This window comes from Lichenostomus cassidix, chromosome 1 (genome assembly GCF_008360975.1).
Source record: "Lichenostomus cassidix isolate B80296 chromosome 1, HeHo_3.0, whole genome shotgun sequence".
NCBI classification, from domain to species: domain Eukaryota; kingdom Metazoa; phylum Chordata; class Aves; order Passeriformes; family Meliphagidae; genus Lichenostomus; species Lichenostomus cassidix.
Window position 1 is genome coordinate 97,144,702 of NC_139479.1, and position 18,441 is coordinate 97,163,142.

The 18,441-nt window shown below is 41.1% G+C and overlaps 1 protein-coding gene across 13 annotated transcripts in view; it reads left to right on the top strand.

Moving 5' to 3' along the window:
* The window catches only part of BBX (BBX high mobility group box domain containing), a 137,363-nt gene that overhangs the window by 63,909 nt on the left and 55,013 nt on the right, over positions 1-18,441 (top strand). For 12 of the 13 annotated variants that reach the window (XM_085072764.1, XM_085072693.1, XM_085072653.1 and 9 more), the window contains 2 exons: positions 13,889-14,059; positions 15,567-15,809. In XM_085072764.1, coding sequence (XP_084928890.1) covers positions 13,898-14,059; positions 15,567-15,809 — 405 coding nt within the window. In that variant the 5' untranslated portion in view covers positions 13,889-13,897. The remainder of the gene's footprint in view (positions 1-13,888; positions 14,060-15,566; positions 15,810-18,441) is intronic. The other variant, XM_085072755.1, reaches the window with a different exon arrangement.

An 18,441-nucleotide genomic window follows, 5' to 3' on the forward strand; every position in this document is an offset into this window, starting at 1 on the left:
CTTCCTGAAAGAAACAGGAAGGGTTGAGGCAAACTAGCTGTGCTGCTTGTTCTCCAGATACCAGTATTTCCAGCTCTTCTGCATTTGGAATTGCTGGCAAACAGGTAGCATGGTTGTAATCTCAGGTTACCACCGGTCAAATGTAACAGGGTCATCATTCTCATGGATCATGCAGGCAGAAGAAATTAGACTCTGAGGTGTTTAATTGTGCTCTTAGGCACTAAGAAACATCTGGGAAACAGCAGGCTGACTGACTTCTGCTTGGTCACTGAGAGGACTGCAGCGCTGGTCCTCCTGGAAGTCATTTCTAGGCACATGAAGAGCAAGGGGACGAGGAACAGCCAAACCTTAATTTACCATGGGCAAATTGAGTGTGAAGAAGTGATGGAGAGAAAATGCTGTTGGCAAGGGGAGAGCAAAGGACCTTGTTTACTTTGATGGTACCAAGTTTCCTGACAGTTTTATTAGCATCCCTGGAGCCAAACTGAATTCCCACTGGATGGATTGTTAGATAGATTGCAGTGTGTGAAAAATTGGCTGAGCCAGCATTGAACTGGCAGAGAGTTATTGGCGGCGTTCCTTGGGGGCTAATACTGGTGCCAATGTTTAATATTTCATTAATGATACAAATTATGGGTTGGAGTGCACCCTCAGCAAATCAAAGGTGACATCAAATTGCTGGAAGTAGTGGATTACAGGAGCTGCCATTCCGAGGAACTTTAGGAAATTGGAGTGGGCTAGCAGGAACCCACGAAGTTGAACAAAAAGAAAGGCAGAAAACGTCTTTGCAGAGAAGCCCTCGTGATTCTAATGGGTAGTAAGTTGACTAGAATTCAGCAGCAAGACCTTGCAACCACAAAAGCAAACTATAGAATGGCCTGTGTGAGCAAGAGTGTAGACAGCAGGTTGTGAGTAGGGTTTTCCTGCTCTGAGCTTCTGAGACTGAACAGCCATACAGAGGCACTGTAGGGAGCACAGCTGAGGACCACTGAGGTGGTTGGGTCAGAGCACATGACATACCAGGAAAGGCTGTGAGAGCTCCTTGTGTTTCACCTGAGAAGGCTGAGGGGAGGATCCAATTGACTCCAACTATCTCCAGGGTAATTATGGAGAAAAGGACCTAGACTCTTTTTAGAGGTGCATAGTGAAAGGATAGGCAAGAGGTGATTTTCACAAGTTTCAGATGGGCAAATTTGGGTTGAGCATAAGGAAAACTATCCTTCATTGTGAGAGTGGTGAAACAGGTGCCGAAAGAAGTGGTGGATTCTCTGTCTGTACAGGGTCCTGAGCAGCATGGTTCAGCTTTGAAGCTAGGTCTTGCCTTGAGCAGGTCTAGACACCCCCAGCTGCTGAATTTAGTATTTAATATTGCCCTCTTCTTGAGGCAATGGTTTGTTAGTGCACGGAAATTGACTATATTATAGCGTTTTAAGAATAACAATGCAAAAGTATTTGCCCTAAGTCTTTCACATGCAGCTCATGTCACATTTCTAGCTTTAGATCTTTTGAAGTGGACATTGCTGAATCCTGTGATTGTCTTTCCATGAATGTAAAATAAGCCAAGTCTCTTTCTCCTTAAAAGAGACTGTTATGTTCAGCAGAACTCGAGGTGGTGATGCATTTTTGCAACATTAGTGAGCATGCATATGGCTTGAGAATGGGGGCATTGTCTGCAGCCCTGCTTACTTTTGATGGTTTAGTTCAAAGCTTACTTTAGAGAGCGATTATTAGGGAAAAACTCTGAAATGTCTTACAGCATCAAGCTACCTCCCTGGCAAAGAACACATTTTCTCAGTAGCTTGTTTTCTTCCAGGAATTTGAAATGATTCATACTCAAGATCCTTGGAGCTTCAGGAGAATGTGGCTATAATGCTACAGTGAATTGCCTTCTATGAAATATGGGCCTACTCAGTTACACACTTAGACATTGTTTGCCCTTATACAGGGCTTTCTAGCTCATACTGGTATATATGTAGCTCTCAATTAAAGAAATTTTTGAAAGTTTGAAAGTGGTGTGAAAGTTTTTTGGTTTTTTTTAAATTTTGTAAGCTGTGTGGGCTTGACCTTTAGACATTTTCCATCAAATGAAGTGCTTTAAATCTGCATGCAGACTTTTAGCGTACATTTCATCTGCAAAAAGAGCAACAGACTTAGGCCTGGTGTTGTGTGGCATCCTGGGGGAACTGCTTTGCTAACTTCTCTCAGATCATTTTAACACTTGGGCTCTTAGGACACACCTGAGGGAATACACAAAATGCTCTTATCCTAGAAAGAGCTTGCAACAGTCTAGGCCAAAATTTCCATGCCACTTTAATGAATTAACTGAATAGCTGAGTACAACAATTTAGGCAATGGGATAATGAAACTATGGAACTTCAAATTATTTTGATTATTTTGATAGGTGTTTAAAGGGGACTTTAATGTGCTGAATAGATTGGGCTGCCTTACTGAGGTTGAACATGGGATAAGATAACATTCTGCTTTCTGAGGACTTAGTAACATTGTTTCTTCCTTTTCTTTTATCTGTGTTATGTAATTTTTTAAATAGTTTCAGGTATTGTGTATGTATGCCCTGTTCCTGTATTCAGGGGCAGCTTTTTGATTTCCTGCATCTCGAGATCTTTGTATTGCATTTTATCCAACTGCCCAGAGGTAGTTGCACCACCCTATAAGTTTTGCAGGAACTATACATGGATTATGACACTGAGGATGTGTGATAAGGCCCCAGTCAGTCAGTTCAGTGGTGTAAGGGCTGGTTTGCCTTGGCAGTGGGAGGAGTGAGGAGCTCCCGGGGCTGTCCGTGGCAGCTTTGGGTCGCACGGGCAGATCGGGTTGCCCGGTGAGCTCCTTGCTGCAGATGTGGGGTGGGATGATGCCCCTGGCTCAGCGAGGCTGTGCCACTCCCCTGGGGCTGAGCAGGGGCTGTGGGGTGCAGGGACAGCAGCGTGCCCCTGCCAGGGGGACCTGCCATGCCATCTGCCGTTCCCACCGCATCGTCTGAGCTCCGCGGCTCCGGGATGCCCGCCTGGAGCTGCATCTAAAGTGTGCCTCGCTGGGCATGGGTAATGTCTCTCTGGTCACCCACAGAACAAGCACACAAAAAGATTGCTGAATGCAAAAGTTTTCAGTTTCTTCATTTTCTGGAAGTGAGAGACAGCAGAAGGGAGCAGGGGCTGGGATCAGAGTTAAAAGCTTTCTTCCCAGTTTGACCATGAATTTGTTTCTGACCTTTTGTCTAAAATTTTTTGTCTGTCAGACTTGTTCCAAACTGCAAAAATTAGGAAGATAGCAATGTTCCCACCTTTTATTAAAGTGCTTTGAATTCAAGACAGAATGAGTAAGATCTAAGCTTTTTCTTATATTTTTTTCCCCAGAGAATTTGGTTTTGCCACAGCAAGGTAGCTAACAAATCTTTCAGTAGAATAATAACAAAGATGGTGTTTGGTAATGGTTTTAACTTCAGCTCTGTCTCAGTCTTTGAGTTCTAATACTTTTTCTATAGGCATAGATTGGCACAAAATTATTTGTATGTTGCTGTAGTTCTGTGAAAGTATATTACAGAAATAGAACCATCTTCCTTTTAGGCTCTCAGAGGTTCATTGTAAAGAAGCCCAGATATTTTCTTCGGTTGGTTGGCTACCTGACACAGTCTTCCATAAATTTCCAAATGGAGATGGAAGCACATACATGTTTTTCCATAGATATTAAATTCAGGATTTGATATGCTTGTTTTTCCATACATGTTAAATTCAGGATTTGATACACTCTGTGTGTTTTGCACAGGTTGTCTGCATGGTACACACTGCAGATTTGATGCTGTCTTGGGCACACTATTGCGTGTGCACATTTAGCCATTTTTTAGGGATACCTCATGAGCCCAATTCCTTACACTTGGAGAATAAGACAATATTAGAGATGGGACACTGAAGACATGAAGTAACTGTTCCAATTATGAGACTAATATGTTAAGTGTCCAAACTTAGCTGAGTATTTAAGTTTTGGGCCTGTGTAGTATCACAGGTTGGGTTGAGTGTAAATCAGAAACCTTTTGGTATGGCACTGTGGATTTTTGGCTTTATCCAGTGTGAGGGATGCTTAGAACATCCTTTTTTTCTCCAGCATTTTTTTGTATGTTCAGTTGACACTGTAGATATTACAGACTTCTAACAAGTCAGAATTTTCTCATGATAAGAAGTCATTAAGTTGTACTGAAAGAGCTCTAAATAATGAACTGACATTTGTGCCTTGTTTCCGTGGAAAAGCTGGATAAGGTTGGGACTTTTTTTCCTCTGGGTCTTTCATTTCCTTAGTTCTGAAATCAGCTGTTTTCTGGCCCAAATTCAGTCCATCAGAATGCTCAAACTTAGGCTTAATTCAATCATCTACTTACCATTGCACAGCCAATAGTAATACAACAAAATAACAGGAAGTGACAGAAATAACAAACTTTCAAAAAATTTTAAAGATAACGAAAAGGGAAAGTTTATTTTTAAATTACAAACTTAAAAAGAAAATAACCACTAGATGGCACTTGAAAATTGTGTATTAAGGTAGTACATCTGCTTTCAAAATCATTACAAATATTTATAGACCCAAAAGGTTTTTATGGGGCTCTGCATAGTTCTGAGAGTGATGTTTCCAAAATCAGAATTAAAGTTCCTTTAGCTGTATCTCTTTCTATGGTCAAACTAAACCACTGCACTAAGCAATCTAGTCTGAAGTAAAAGCTCATTCCTGAGTCTTAAAAAGCTGCCATTAAGGTGATAAATTTAACTGATAAATGTGTGCAAATTAGTTTCATTTCCACTTATTTCTTATAGAAACATAGAATTATTTCATTTGGAAAAAACCTTGAAGATCATTGAAGTCCATGACCATAAGCCATGCCCCTAAGTGCCACATCTGCATGTCTTTTTAGAAGACGTCCAGGGATGGTGACTCAGCCAGATCCCTGGGCACCTGTTCCAATGCTTGACAACCCTTTTGGTGGGGAAGTTTGTGCTTATATCCAATTGAAACCTGAGGCCATTTCTTCTTGTTGTTTGGGATAAGAGATTTATAGCCATTTGTTGTAGCAAAATTCTGCTGTGCTTTGACAGTCTGTTTACATTCTTGGGTTATGCCTAACTTGAGATACAATGTGTTTTGGCAAAGTGTTGCTGCTTTAATATGGTCAATAGCTTGGAAATTAACTCAGTTTGGTAGGGAGGGGCTCATACAGGGAACAGATTTACAAGGGTTCACTTTTCACTAGTTTTTTGCTTTATACACTTGCCCCTCTTGGTAGGGGGAGAGGATGAAAGGTGATTATGAAAATTCGATTCTGAAGAAAATATTTCAGTAGCTAGGGATTTGTTATCAAGTCAGTCTTATGGTATTTCTGTTAGTGAACATAGCACAAGCCCCTTTCGTTTAAAATTCTTGTTTAGCCTCTTTATTGTTTTTCCTGAGATGCATAAGAGTTACATTACCATGATTTTTGGGCTTTATCTTGAAGATGCACTAAACTGAGTAAATACTTTCTGTAGCCATTAATTTGATTCCTCTTCCATAGGAGTAGTGAGTAGTAGCTGTTCAAGGGGATGTTTAGACAACTGCCTTAGCCTATTGCATGTGAATTGAAGAGAACAGAAGCAGACAAAGTATAATACTGGGTTGTGCAGGGATATTTTATGGCCTATTAAATATGAATTAAGGGAGTAATTCTTTCATTTGCTCATACAGCTGTATATGGTTCCCCTGACACTGGTGGTAATTATGAGTGAATTTTATTATGAAAGCTCCCTTACACTCATGCTAAACCTTAGAATGGGTTACAGTAGCGATGGACACAGCTGCACTGTCCTGGTTTTGCAGAAGACAGTGGGACACAATCAACAAGAGGTGAAAAGGAGAGTTGAACAATTTTGCCATTCAGCTGTGCTCCCCCTGCGATGTCTGCTGCAGGAACGTCTCCTCTTTGTGCTGCTCTGTGCTGCACAAAAGCACTTGGCTGTTTTTCTGCCGTGACTGCACCCTACAGCAATTTGTATGCCTGCTAATCAAAGATAAAAATGGAGCTTTGGGAGTGGCAAGTGAAGAACATGTACATTTTTTCTTTTCTTTTTTTTTTTCTTTTTCATTCATAGGGTCTCATCCTCTGAAGGATGTGAACAGAACTCCACGCTATCCTTCTTGTTCACCTAAAATTCCAGTTTGACTCTGATTTTTTACCTGATAGACCCTTCAGTGAGGAAAGTATCTGCGAACTGCAGATGCCCTCCTGGGAATGATCTGATGGGAATGTCCATGCACTTGAAATTCACTAGGTATTTCCTGTGGCCGTCTTACCTGTGAGCTCACTGGCTCTAAAAAGCTCTTTATGCTGAGATTAACCATTTAATGACTTACAAAAGCTAGAGAGAACTCTTGGCGATCCAGCTGACAAATCACAAAGATTTTCATTTTGCGACATTTCAGAAATATTGGGAAATGCAGGAATGAGATCTGTCTTTCTAGAAAAGCTGTTCCCCATGCAGGCTCAGGTAGTCCCACTCACACAGGAGCACAAAGCAAATTTTTCATGATGTGCTCTCTCAGCTCTAACTTGCTAAAAGTCATTGTGTCTTTGGATTGTGCTGTTGCTATGGCCTATGATGGTCTGCAGATAAGTACTCATCTCCTGTCTGAGAGATGGTTGCATTTTACAGTCTACTCTGTGTTCCTGGAGGAAAAATGCTCTCTTCATAAATTGCTCTGGTGTCAGCAGAGGGCTTTTGTAGTGGGTGTTGTCATTCTCTCCCCTCTGTGGGAGGAAGCATTGCAAAGTAGGTTGGGCTCTGCCTCCTCTGTGTTTTGAATTTCAGGCATTTGTCCTGCTCACCTTCCTGGGTTTCTTAGTGCTCTCTCCTGTTGTGGCAGCAAATGTAGAAGCAAAATAAATGTTGCTTTGGGGCAATAGCATGCCAGAGTTTCCAGGCTGTGTGGGTTACATCTCCTTCACGTAGGAGCAGAGCCAGGTTTGGTAGTGCAGGTGTCCCAGGGTATACATCTGCTAGGTGAGTGACCTCACCTACATGTGCAGGAGGCCTTGCCCTGCTCCCCAATTTGTGATTCTTTTGCATTAGCACTGCACAGAGCATGCAGCAAGGGAACACCCCCTGCCTGCTCTCCAGGAGTTCCAGGCAAAGGAAATTGCTAGGCTAATAATCCAGGTGCATTTTTCCCAGCAGATGCACAGGGTTGTAGGCAGGCCTGTTGGTGATCTTTTGACATGTGGGGTGGTTCACGCATGGTGTCCAGAAAGGTGGATCTCGCCCTAACAAATGTTTGTCTCCTGCACTTTATGATCCAGAAGTTTTGGCTAGCAGAGTGTGTCCGTGGAGTCTTGCTTGGTGAAGTATAGCTGTAGCCTGTGACTTACTGGGTGTCCGGTTTTGTTTCAGCCTCTGCGGCTACTGAAATCTGAAATGAGTCCTGCAATAGCAAATCTCCTACTGTAACTTAAATTCAAGAGAACAAAAAGTCTTGTTGTGGTTAACACTGAGTCTTCAGACAACTGCTTTTTCCTAAGTGACTCTAGGCTCCTGTTCATATTCTTCTGAGTAAAGATGTTAGTGATTTACAGCCCCAGACCTATTTCTGCAAGGCAAACTCTTCCATCAGTTCTTTCCTTTCATCTGCACCAGTGAGCCACTTCACAGAGGCAAAAAGTGCTAAAGTGAGTACAGTTGTTAAACATAAAGTATTTTTCAGGCTAGACAAAGCCTGGTTCATTTCTTTGCATTAAAAAATGCCAAAGAAAATATTTCTTCTTTTGCCCGTCTGAATGAAAAGAGGAAGAGTAGAGCTGAACTTTAAACTCTACTGACTTGTGTTATATGTTCCTTTTCTTCCTTTTCGGTAGATTTGAAAGAGATACTTTAAAAAAAAACCTCTAAAATTACAAAAGTGCTGTTGACATTTTTCTATGATCTTGGGGTTTAATTTTATGTATTAGAGAACAAAGAAAGCAAGCAACTGAGATCTGAGTTTGAGAATAAGGAACAGTTTAAAATAATTTCTGAAGATGGAAGAGCGTGTCATTAAAAATTAACTAACACTTGTAGCTGTGTTGCTAAGTGTTTTGTGTGGTGACAGTCTCTCCCAAACCTCCTCTGGCAAACAGGACCCCATTGAGTCTCAGCATGTCCCCCATTAAACCATCACATCTCCGAAAATTAGAAAGCTCATTAATGGCTTTCTGCTGTGAAGCAATAAAGAGTATATTCACTGACTGGTCAGCAATTAGTGCCAACTAGTTTTTGTCATACATTATAGAAATATTCTGGTTCAGTTACTCCAGAGCTAAAAGGAGCTTAGTTTTTTTAAAAAACACTTTTTGTATTTGTGTAGGTGTATTTTACACCCAGCAATCTCCTTTTGCTTTCATTTGAAAATTCAAATACCTCTTCAACCCCCTAGACTGCTGAGAACATGAACTCATTTCCCAGTCTCCTGCTTCTTTGTTGAAACAGCTCAGGTCGCTGACTCAGTAGCCCCCAAAACAACAAGCTATTAGTGTCATAGTTCAGTCCCCTCTTTTCTTGTTAGCATTTGTTTTTATCGTGTAGTAGAGAACTTACATAGTGTAAAACAGAGCAGAAAGTGTGGAAAATCCGCTTGAAATTCTGCCTTTGCTCCTTTGTACCAGTAATCTTCATTAAATCAACCAAAGGCCCAGCTGGGGAAACCCAGGAAATTTGGGGTTTTTTTAAGGTAACAGGAAATGAGAAATTCATTTCCACTGTCCTCATGGAAATAAGATGAGTGTTGCTGAAGCTCAGATGTTGTTCCATGGAGATCCTTCCAACAAGGACTACAGCATAGTCACAATCCATGTCTATGGGATTCTGCTTTTGCAGGTCTTGCATTTTTTCCTAACCTGTATTACAACATATGCCTGAGAGCACTTGGCTGCTTTTGAAGACCTTTATAAGAATTCTGTTGTTTGTGGATGTAGTTTTTCAAGTGTAGTGTATTTAGCACAAGCAGCATTGGTAGTGACAGATCAACAGTGGGGTGAGACAGTCCCAAAATTAGTACTGCTGAAGTTGGTCACCCATGTATATAAGGTTTTATAAATAACAGAGGGGAAGATAGGAGAAAAACAAATTAATGTTACCAAATGTAATCAAATGCTTGTTGTTAATGAGCACTTTAAAACCAAAGATTTGAAAAAACAGTTGTGTAATTGAAATAGAAATATAGGCAGTAAAAAGCTAGTCAGTCTTCTCCCCTGCTACCCCTCCATCATCCAGCTCTTTTCTTGAGGAATCTTATTTTGTTTTCCTCTGAAGCTCTGTTAGCTATACATATTTATAAGTCATTGAAGAAGACTCTGGTTCTTTGATTAATGTTCCCAGGACCAGAAGGACAGGCAGCACACACACAAAAGAAAATTCTTAAATTTTTTGTACTGAGGAAATATTTCTGTAATGTTTGATCTGTATATGCACTAAAAGTAGGTGTAGAATGTCACCCTGAAGGTATCTTGCTGTCAATGGATCATGAATGTCAGCCTTGACAGGTATCCTCTAGTGACGTTATAAAGCATATGTGGCTTATTTTAAGCAAAGCTGTCCATACCTTTGTCTTGTCTTGTTGAAATATTCCTACTTTCTCCCTAGTGGCTGTCACTTCATTTTTGTCATCCTTAAGCTGAGAAGTAACTTGTACAATCTAGTTACCTGGTTTTAATGGTTTTTAATCTTGCGAACTTCTAAAAGCCATTACATGTGCCTTAAAAGATACGTGATGTTTTTACTAATATCTGTAGAAGAAATTACCTTTTTTTTGTGATATGGTTCATAAATTCTAGTTATTGCAAACTTTGCACTTTGAGTGTTGTGTATCTTCTCTGCTTTTAAGCCCAGATGTCACAAAGATTGCCCATGTTGCCCATAGAAAGTTCTGTGACTTTCTATGGAACTTTTCTATTGCCAGCCTTAAATGTGTGCTTCAGTTTTTGTAGGGTCCATGTCCAGCTCACACTTTGCTGGTAGGGATGCTTGCCAGCACTTGGGGATCCCTGAAAGTGAGAGAAGGAGCTTGTATTTTTGCTTTCCTCTGTCTGCCAGCTTCCAGTCTGTCATGTAAAACAAGCAGCTAACATGCTATTGACAGTGTGTCAAGGGAAAAAATTCAGATAAATAAATAGAATCTTAAGAGTCAGGTAGCTGGATTCCATTGATATTTTGCTATTTAGTAAGTAAATAATACCAGTAAAACTTTCACTGTCATTTAATCATAATCATACATGCATTCTGCTACATACTGCCAAAAGCAAGGAAAGTGTCCATGTTAGTGGTGTTTTGCATTTGCCTGGATTTTTTAATGGGTTTCTCTCATAATTATATGAGTATGTGAATATATCAACAATTACTACACAAATGCCCATAAAGTAAAATAGAAGATTAAGCAATCCAGAGGAAAACAAGTTTACTACACTACATTGGCATCCATTTTTAAGAGGAAAAGTCCTATGTGATATTTTAGAGAATTAGAATGTTTTTTATTATGCCAACCCTGTCTTTGACTGAGAAGGGCATCAGGAAAAAGCGCAAACCAAGAAAAGTTTCTGAAATGCAGGTGAAAACTTACGGGGACCTGAATAAGATGGGGGAAAGGATCTGGAAACACAAAAGTATTAAAGACTAGGGTGTGTGACCCACCCTTAAGGGGAAGGAAATAATTTTACGTGTTCATGTTATGAATGACCCCCTGTTTTATTGGCAAGAAGATCAGGCACAGAGGATAGGGCATATAGTTCGACATACTTAAGAAATGAGGGACTTTCAGGCCATGGTGTAAAAGTAAAGTTTGAACTCTGTGTGTGGCCTCAGTCCTTCCATCAGTGCGGTCAAAATCAGGAGGGTTTTTGTTGTTGACCATTGCAGAAATTCACTCTGAAAAAGAAGCAAAGGCTGACTTTGTGTTTTCTGTAGTAAATGGTGCTTGTATGACAGCCAGGATCTGACTTACTGTGTGTCGTAAAATGGTTCAAAATTTAAAAAACAACCTAATGAACACCCCTTGAATTCCTGAAGCTGAGCATACGTTTTTGTTTTAGCAGTAATGTGTGATGAGCTTTGATTAATTCATTTTAGTGGTGAATGTTTAATGCCTAGCCTTCATGCATGGAAAACAAAATGTATTTGTGAGCTTGTCTGTGGTGAGGAGGTGTAAGGTACTGGGAGCCCCTTTGGGATTTGCAAGGTGAGTGGTGCCTGGCTCTATTGCCAACCTCAGCATAGAGCATAGGCAGGGCCTCAGGGGTGATGGAGAACACATGTAAAACACACTGTGGGATTACCTAAGTCCTGTGAAGTCTTCCCTTGCTCATCTTTTTAAGGGCAGCAGGCAGAGAGGTTCCAGCTAAAGGCAGTGCTGTTGTTGAAATAGCCCTGAGACTTCAGCTGAAATTTGTAAAGGAGGATCATGGAGCACTTCTCAAACATTAATTTAGTTTCACACTAGCAAGGTAGAAGGCTACCAGTAGTACTGATCATACTTAGGACTGATTGTAGACAGAAGCCATATGATTAGCTCACGTACATGAGTGAGTAGTGAAGGCTGGAGTAGCTCTCCCCATTGTACTTGTAGTATATTTATCCTTCTCAGAAATAGGCCACACACTTTATTGACCACAGTAATAGGCAGATCTGTATCACTTAGCAATCTCTGAGCAAATCTCTGCTAACCATGGGAGCTGAAGTTCCTGTTTGAACATTGACTCAGCTTTGTGTCTGAAAATACCCCAAACAAAAGCAAATGGTGGCTCAACACTTCAGGAAGAGAGACAGATGAAGAGCACAGTGTGGTGTGGTACATGGCAGAGGTCACAGTGGGATAAAAACAATTTCAAACATGCATTTTGTGCTACTGGATTGTGGCTTATTTTTCCACACTTTAATGGTTTTTTTTTAAAACCAAAGTGGTACATGTATCTGGATCTGCTTTGCAAGTCATGGACGAAAATTTAGGTGAAATGGTGTGTGATTATGTGCTGTATGAAATTCCCTGTAACCTACAGGAGTTGGTTACAGAAAATAAACAGAGGAGTGGATGCTATTAAATCAAACTTTAAATGTCTTCCAGGTAGGAATTGCATTATGGGGATAGCAAAGTGTGTCACTTAATGGGAAGCTGCTAGGAAATCACAGGGCATCCTTCACTAGTAGGGGAAGGGCAAGTACTGCTGACAAGTGGGCAGGAGCTAGCAGATTTCAATATACATCCAGGAAAATGCCATTTTAAAAACCAGGTAATAATTCCTGAACCTACTTCCTTCAGGCTTCAGTTATTCTTCCACCAAGAAGTGTCTGAAGGTCCTTCAGCTTTCTGCACTGTTGGAGACTGCAAGGGAAGCAGCTGGTTATGCACGTTTCTGGTGCAAACAAGGGCACATTGCCAAAATGCCAGTGAGTTAACCAACAAGAAACAACTGGAAGAGATCATCCAAAACCAGAATTAGTACTTGCTAAATGGGTGGGATACGTAGGAGTGTGGCTGGAGCTGTACACACTGTAGTTACCATGCGAGGTGCATTTGCCCCAGAGGTGGCACCATGGCTCGGGCAGCTGCTCTGAGTGTGAGTGTGGCAGCTTTCCCTTCTGCCACTGTAGGCTGAAACACAGTTGTTGTGCCAGGCATCTTACAGAAAGCAGCATCCTAAAATGCAGTGGCCTTGCAGTTACAAGGTTTGACTCTTTCCGTGCTCTTTTGTTGAGAATCAGCAACACCACTTCTTCTGACTTTGCCTATGGTACCAGGGCTTAGTGCAGCTGCTTTATCCTGCTGGTGAGAAACCCCTGTGAGACTTCATCAGTTTTTATTGGCTTTATAAAGATGTAGCTGGCTAACCACTCTTCAGGTTCAGTTTGTTTTGATTTTTGTGTTGTTTTCTTGGAAAGCTAGCCCTGCTTCTATCAGGATTGCCACTGATACTACACAATGCTAACAGAAGGCTACAAGGGACCAGACTGTGTGCCAGCAGCACTTGCTTGCTGTGTGCTTCAGTATTCATATGTGATGTGCTGGCTTTATTTATTTATATATTTATTTCTATCTTAGCTGGGTAGCATATATTTTAAGTCAATCTTTAAATTGGTACTTGGGATCTGTTAAGCATGTGTTTTTACTAAGAGGTAGTTCTGAGGTATTTTTTAAATAAGGACACACGCACAAGATAGGTGTGTAAAGTAAATATGATTTGTCTTCTGCATGCACTTGGTTCAGCACATGGTTTTTGTTTCCTGTGCAGTACTTTGGGAATGTCAGTATAACTCTGACAAACCTCTGGTTCTTTGCTTCAAATTTGTGTATTAAAATTCACTTCTCTTAGAGACTCAGATTTCCTTACTGCACCTTTTAATGGCACTGGAGAAATCCTAGCTCATAGTACCATGGGGATCTGTATCAACACTGGTGTATATAAATGCATGATTAATGGATGAGTGGCTGGTGATATGTTCCACTGCAAGAAAGAGGGATGTCCTGACACTGACATTTTCCGTAGCCAAATACGAAAATCTGCAGTGGATGTAGGTGTGGGAGAGCTGTAGAGTCTCTCACTTGACTACTGAAGGATTCTCTGCCATCCTTCAGACAGGAGCACATCCGCGAGCTGGACTAGCTGGCATCCTTACTTGATGCTCTTAAATTGTGTATTGCTAGTTACTCTAGGCATTACGTGGAAGTGTTAAGATTGCATAAAGTACATCCATGCTTATGTTGGTAATTGGAATAAATTTCTACCTAATACCTTGCCAGAAACTTCTGAGAGTCTTGCATTAGTGCCTCATGTATTTGTCACTGGTTTGATGGTCTAAGGGTTTGTTGTGAACTTATCAATATTTTTGCATGACAGGTCACAGTAATGAAAGGCAGTAGTAGGAATAAGGATCACTCAACAGACGGTGAAGGAACTGGAAAGCGACCAAAAAGGAAGTGTCTTCAGTGGCATCCCCTGCTTGCCAAGAAACTCCTTGACTTCTCTGAAGAGGAAGAAGAGGAAGAAGAAGAGGAAGATATTGATAAGGTAGATTTTATTGGATACTTCGACCATAGATGGTTAATGGTGGATTGGATTCTCCCTAGCTGTGTTTCTTATTTTGTTTGTGTCATCTTGTTATCTTTTGTGAAGAAACACAGCCAGTAAAAAGTGATGTGTTGCCTGTAAGGCTGTAAAGGCAGGTAGTTACACAAGAAAGTGAATTGTCAATCATGCCTTTAAAATAGTGGATAAATGTTTTTAGACTGAAATAGTTTTATCTGCTTTGTTTAAATAATATGTTGCACATCTCAATCTTGATTGCTCAAAGTGGGTTTTTGATGTGCTTTTTTAAAATTCCTTATTTTAGACATGAAATTGGCCTGTGCTTGGTGTCTGCTTCTAGTGGCTCTGAAGGACATACCAAGCTACAGGTTTTCATTCTTCTTTTTAAAGAGTAAAAAACTACAAAGATTAAAAGAGAAAAATAAGGAAAAAGCTGTCAACAATTTTTACTATCTTTGCATGTTAAATTCAACTTACCCTCCAGAGTACTGGGTGCACAGCTGAAATAATCTGTCTCTGGTTTGACACTTGGTATTTTGGTATTGTTCAAGGACTCTGACCTTACCCATTTTTTTATAAGGACCCTGCTATGTGGCACCTCACACTTCTACAGTTAGACTCATTCTCTGTAACAAGAAGTGGGAATTGTTTATGCAGATGTGATGATTCTATCATGTGGATAGCATTCATATCTGTATCTCCTTGGTGCCTTCCTAAGGCAGGAATGGAAAGGTCAGTGCTGAGAAGACAGCCTTGAGCCACACACTGATAAGAGAGGGTGACCTTGACAAGGATAAGGAAGAGCCTGATTCTCTGACAGTGCTTTCAGTTGACCTTACAGGTCCTTTCACAGCATGGTATAAAATAACGTCGCAGTTCAGTAGGAGGTGGTTTTCTGTCTCATGCAATAAGTTCTGTGTCTCATCCCTTGGAGGAATGATACACTGGCCTGTAAGTGGAGAGAGCATGTTTTGGCAGCATCTTCTGTTGAGATTTGCCCTCCATCTCTGATGGGCAGCTGTGTGGTGACTGCACTGCTGCGCTGCTCGCAGGCTGAGCAGTGAACAGCAGGAGATGGGGAAGCAGCTGTTACCTGTTCCTCCCTGTGTGCTCTGTTGTGCTCTGTAGCCAAGTTCCAAGGTAGCTCTGCTTGCCTCATCCCACTAAGATGATTTCTCAGTTGTCATAAGCGGGGTAGGAAGATCTCCTCCCTCCAGCCCCTTTAGGACTGTTACTAGAGAATGGTCCTCAGCTTAGAAATTGTTGCACTTGGAAGTCAGAGTTAAATCTTGCAGACAGCATGAATGAACCATCAGTTGAGGAGGTTTGATGTAGAACTCCACGCCTTCTGGATGGAACGGATGGCCTTTGGAGACAGCTGGGTGCATCTGTGTGCCTTTCCCTCGCTCCCACGCAGCGCACACGGTCTCAGTCTCGGTGCGAAACGCGGATAACTGAGTTTACACCCCTTCCCTTTCGGTTCTGCCAGGTGCCGCTCCTTGGCCCTGATGGTTTAGAGCAGGATGCTGATGAGACTGAAGATGACGAGTCCTCAGAGCAACGAGCTCGCCGACCAATGAATGCATTTCTCTTGTTCTGCAAACGCCACCGCTCTCTTGTGCGGAAAGAACACCCTCGCCTCGATAATCGTGGCGCAACCAAGATCTTGGCAGATTGGTGGTCTGTTCTAGATCCAAAAGAAAAACAGAAATACACTGACATGGCCAAGGAGGTATGTGCTGACTGAATGATGTATGTAAAGGGAGTTCATTACATATTTCTATTCTTTTTCTCTGTGTATTAAATGTTTTCTATGGGATCCTTCTCTTCCCTCTGTTTCTCAGCATCACCAGTGGGATTATGGTGCCCGGAGCAGCTGCTGTTGTTGCTTTAATTCACTTGATCCTTTGGACCAGAATGAAAAGCAATTGGTCTTTGTACACAAACTAAACTGGCTCTAGTAGACATTACTATAAATACATGCACTTTGTGATTGTATTGCCTGATAATTTCTGCAGTACAAGCATTAACATAAGGGTAGTGGCCATTGAAAGCAGTAACATACAGTTCAATGTCAGCTGACTAGTGATACTTAGCTCAGGCTGTGCATTTGATATTGGTAATGCCAGCTACTGTAATACATGTGGACCAAGCCAAAGGCACAGGCAAGAAGTGTAATCCCTTTTTGCCTTCAATGCTGAAGAATTAAAGAATTACTAGTGTTTCTTGAAGTGCATTCCTTACCAATCAGTTTCTGATTCAGTGAGATTTGGTGAGTCCGATGCCCAAATAAGAGTGCAGTGCCTAATCTGAGTCTGTTAATGGGGAGCAAGGAAAGGAGATTTATCCCCATATTTCACTAAGTTTTTATGTCAACTTAAAATTTAAATGAGGCTTTTTAAGAAATAGCTTTCTTGATAAGCTGTTGCCAAGAAGGCTATGGTTATAGATAGTAGAGCAAGAAAGACACAGCCAGTTGCTTTGGCTGATAACATGACCCTAAAACAGATCTGTGTGTGATACAGATTGTCGGTAGCCCTTGAATTCAATCTTAATAAAAATAATGGAACACCAGTGAGAAGGAAAAATATCTCTCTCATTTGTTGAGTAATGGTGGCACACTATGGGAAGTGCACATAGCTGTGAAACGATTGGGAAAACTATTATCCATGCCTGCCCTGTGACCTGAAGGTGTCTGCCACCGTTAACACAGTGTAAGGTCTGTCTATTCAGTAGATCATGTGAGCATGGAAAGGTCTATAGGAAAAACAAAATGTTTAGCATGGCAGGTCCTTTTTGGAGCAGAGTCTGTAGTACCTCTGTAGTTCCTTGTCTGTGGCACAGTATTGAAACGTTTGAGTCTCAGTTTTGTACAACCATTCCAGTTTTTTTCTGCATCCCCGCTTAGGAATTAGCAGTATTTCTCTAAACATGTGGGGAAAGAGCAATTAGAAGATTCAGTACAGATGCAGAGAAAGGAAAGATTAGAATAAAGAAATAATTTTTGGAAGAAACAAACCCATTGTGACTGTTTTTCTTAGCCTTTTGTCTTGCTGAAGGAAACTTGTTCATTAAGAAGGAAAATAATTGCAGAACTTCTGTACAAAGTGACAGGTCTGAAACTATTAATCATATTGTTGTATGTTCCTGGAGTGCTTTTTTTTTTTTTTTTTTGACATGAAGAACAAATTGCAAATTCAACATCAAAGCAGAACAATAAATCGAAGTAGTTTACATCATTGTAAGTAGTTCTAAGAGTGTGTGGAAGAGAGATAGCATATAATTTTTATTCTTTAAACAGTGTATGTTACAGCAATAATTAGCAGCTGTAATGTGCTATGGAATATATTTGGGCCTTCTTCACCACCAGACCTATTCTGTGTGTGTGTATCAGTTATTGTAACACTTGCTTTTCACACAACCACAGAATGGTTGTGGTTGGAAGGGACCTCTGGAGATCATCCAGTCCAACCCACTGCTCAAGCAGGTTCACCTAGAGCAGGTTGCACAGGTTCACCTGTAGGTAGGCTTACTTCTGAGACTGTCAAAAAGCGGTTAATGTCAACTGTAGTGAGAACCACTTGTTGGTATTTTTCTTTCTCCTAAAGAGAATTTATTTAAAAATCAAGAAGGTGAATGCCTTTGGAAGAAAATAAAAATACCAATGATCTTGTTGTACCAATGATCTTCTGTTTTAGTGCCTGTATAAGCTCACTGAGGTTTAAGATACAGTGAGTAATCTTCTGTTACTTAAATGTAGCTTTTCAGTGTCCTTTGACTTCCATATTTCACTGTGCAGCCTCTAGCCATGGTCCTGGTAGGACACACATATCCCAGGGGACCCTGTATCATATCTGCTATACCTACAATGTGTCTTGTGTACCCTGAACATCCAAATCACTCTTTCAGACATACAGGTGGGCCTAGCATTTTGGAAGACAGTGAGGCACCCAAACGTTTTGCGAACTGGAATTACGAGAAGTTTCCTAGTAGCCTGTACATCTGTCCCGGGCTCCCACTGAGAGATTAATCAGGTCTATAGTTCATTCAGGCACTTTGGAAAATCACATTATATACTTGTCTGCACCTTGGGATGCCTTAATTATCTTGAAAAACTGGCCCCACAGTCCGTCTATTTTTGGTCTTGTGGTTTATGGTCTCTTGTAGCAACAGCTGCCGTGGAGACCTGATGCTGCACCTGCAGAACCTGATGTCTGTTTTTGCTGGCGTTACCTTTATGAGCAGGCTTTCTATTTCTATCCTGCAGATTCCCTAGATCAACTTAACCTTGAAAGTTTCACCGTCTAGGATATAAGCCTAGTAGCTGATGAATACAGCAAAAGGAACCAGAAGTTTTGCTGCCG